A 3,064-nucleotide genomic window follows, 5' to 3' on the forward strand; every position below is an offset into this window, starting at 1 on the left:
CCCGCCTCACCTGGCCATCTTTTGCTGTGACGACGTCTACTATGATGCCTTTCGGCCAACAGTTTCTTGCCATAGATTCGTCAACAATTACCACTACGTCGCCAACCTTTAAAGGGGGTTGCTTCTCGAACCACTTGGATCTCCGCGTTAGGATCGGCCGATACTCTTGCACCCATCTCTGCCAGAACCTATCCACATAAAGTTGCGTTTGACGATAGCGTTGACGCAGGTCTCCGCTGGTTCCAATTGGTTTGTAGCCTGAGGATGAGCCCATTAATATGTGGTTCGGCGTGAGTGCTTCATCGTCGCACCCGTCTATGGTAACGAAGGTAAGCGGTCTTGAGTTGATCATGAACTCAACTTCTAAGAGAGCGCTACGAAGGGTTTCATCGTTAAAGTTGTGCTCGGGATGCATTCCATTTAACACGGTCTTGATCGACCTTATAAGACGTTCCCACGCTCCGCCCATATGAGGCGCCGCCGGTGGGTTGAAGTTCCACTTAATATTGTCAAATTTGGTCTGGATAGTTGCGTAGTCTACTTGATTCGCTTCGATACGCAAGATATTGTTGGTCGCTTTGAAGTTCGTGCCGTTATCGGTGTAGATTTCTCTCGGTACTCCGCGTCGTGAAATAAAGTTGCGTAGGCACAAGACGCAGGAGCTTGTGTCGAGGCTGTAGGCGATCTCTACGTGGATGGCTCTAACCGTGAGGCACGTGAAGATTACGTCCCAACGTTTTTCTCGATGCCTGCCGACAGCGACGAGCATTGGGCCAAAATAGTCGATCCCAACATAACTAAACGGTCGTTCGAAACTTGCGAGTCTAGCGGCAGGTAAGGGAGCCAGTTGTGGAGGACGAGGTACCGCGAATTTATTTTTGCAGGTTTGACACATTCGACGTACCATGCGGTACAGGACACGCAGTCGCGGTATATGGAATCTCCCTCTTATTTCGTTTATTGCAGTTTCGTGTGATATGTGTTGATACCTTTCGTGGGCGTCTTTAACTATAAGGTAGGCGACGTGATGTTTACCCGGCAGAACCACAGCACTGCGAGCTGCGAGGAATTCGGCCCGACCTCGAACACGTATGACATCAAACTCATCTACAAATACATCAAGCGCGTTTAATTTACTACTTTTTTCAATACTCTTACCGCTTCTTAGGCTAAGTAGATCGTTTTCATACTCGCTAAGCTGCGCCTGAGTTATTAGTGCCGTTTTTGCTGCTTTAACCATTTCAAACGTGACCCTGTTGGGAAGTTCCCGGGACCGAGACCTTGCTTTGACTTTTTCTATGTAAAGAATGAATCTAGCCAGCGCACGATACAGCCTTCTCCAGTTTGAAAAATATTCGAAGTTGATAGTGAGTTTCTTCTGTTCCAGCTTCCGGATATGTAGTAAGTGATTTTTCACTTCGCTGTTGTCGACTGGTCCCAGGTCGTCGCGGTAGGGCCACTTGCTTTCATCGTATTGCAAGAATGTGGGACCATTAAACCAAAGGCTTGCGTCAGTTTTAGAGTCAACCTTAGTTGCCCGGTCCGAAGGGTTTAAAAGCGATGGTACCCATTTCCACTGGTTCAAATTCGTTCGCTCCAAGATGTCAGCAACTCTAAACATTACGAATTGGCGGAACTGTCGGGGATCCATACCGAGCCATTTCAGTACCGTCGTTGAATCCGTCCAGAATATTCTCTTTTTTATTTGTAGCCGTGATATGCCTTGTATCTTTGAAGCCAGTCTCGCACCCAGTACGGCTGCTTGAAGTTCCAGACGGGGGATTGATACCGGGTTCAGAGGTGCCACCTTTGATTTAGCAGCTACGATAGAGACGTCGATACGGGAGCCACTTTTGATGCGCAGGTAGCATACCGCTGCGTAACCAAATTCGCCGGCGTCTGCGAAGGTATGCAGTTGAACATCTTCAGCGACATCAAGATGAAATGAGTAGCACCTGGGTATTTCCAGTTTGGCCATGGCTGATAGAGCGATCTTCCACTGGCACCATTTTGACTCCATTGCGGCGTCGATCTCTTCGTCCCAATCTAAGCCTGAGCGCCATATTTCTTGGAGTAAAATTTTTAGTGTTATGGTATAGTTAGATAGAAGACCAAGAGGGTCGAAAATGGACATTAAGACCTGAAGGATCTCGCGCTTTGTTGGTGTAGTGTCGCCTGCTACAACGTTTCGCTTTAGTCTTGTGAACCTGAGCGCGTATTTGAATACGTCTTTATTTGGATCCCAGTATACTCCTAGAATCTTTTCGTTCGAATTCAACTGCAATGGTTCTTGAGTCCTATTGCAACTGCCTTCCATATGTTTTAAGACCACTGCTGAGTTTGATGCCCAGTTTCGAATATGAAACCCGGCGGCGGCGTGTATATGTTTTACCATTTTTGCTAGTTGTATGACAGCCTGTTCGCTATCCCCGCTGTAGATAAAGTCGTCAACGTAATGGTAACGTGTTATAGCATCGACGGCTTCCGGAAATTGTTGAACGAAGGTGTTCGCGTTTTTGTCGCGCACATAGTGCGCAATGCACGGAGCGCAGCTTATACCGAACGTGAGGGCGCGCATGACGTAGACGCTGGGTTGGCTAATGTCGTCCTCGTTGTCCAGCCAAAGAAACCTTTGCACGTGCATATCGTTATTAGTTACATTAATTTGGTGGAACATTTCGGCGATATCGCCGCAGATGGCGACCTTTCCGATACGGAATTTCAATAAGATGTCGACTAAAGGAATCAAAAAGTCGGGCCCGCCTAAAACGGCGTCGTTAAGCGCTACTCCTTTACTTTTAGCGGCTGCGTCCCAGACTAGGCGCATTTTCCCGGGCTTATTTGGGTTGCAAGTCACGAATATTGGCATGTACCACACGCGTCCTTTATGTGCTACTAGCTCAGCTGTGTTCAACTTCTTTGCGTATCCCTTAGCCAAAAGGTTGTCGATCTGCTTCTGCATAGCCAGCTTCAGTGACGGATCCTTGCGAAATTTGTTGTTGAGGCACACGAGGCGTTTGTAGGCCATTTCGTAGCTGTCGGGCAAGCTGATTTCCTCGTGTCG

At 47.9% G+C, this 3,064-nt stretch overlaps 1 protein-coding gene across 1 annotated transcript in view; it reads right to left on the reverse strand.

The window, feature by feature from the left end:
• The window catches only part of LOC108381116 (uncharacterized), a 4,898-nt gene extending 1,870 nt beyond the window's left edge, over positions 1-3,028 (reverse strand). Inside the window, exons 1-2 of the mRNA XM_017637523.1 lie at positions 1,159-3,028; positions 11-1,107 (exon numbers count right to left, since the gene is read on the reverse strand). Of these exons, the coding sequence (XP_017493012.1) occupies positions 11-1,107; positions 1,159-3,028 (2,967 nt within the window). The remainder of the gene's footprint in view (positions 1-10; positions 1,108-1,158) is intronic.
• Between the last annotated feature and the right edge of the window lie 36 nt (positions 3,029-3,064).

The sequence above is a fragment of the Rhagoletis zephyria genome, unplaced genomic scaffold (genome assembly GCF_001687245.7).
Source record: "Rhagoletis zephyria isolate East Lansing unplaced genomic scaffold, Rhagoletis_zephyria_1.1 Rzeph_scaffold_21462, whole genome shotgun sequence".
Classification (NCBI taxonomy): domain Eukaryota; kingdom Metazoa; phylum Arthropoda; class Insecta; order Diptera; family Tephritidae; genus Rhagoletis; species Rhagoletis zephyria.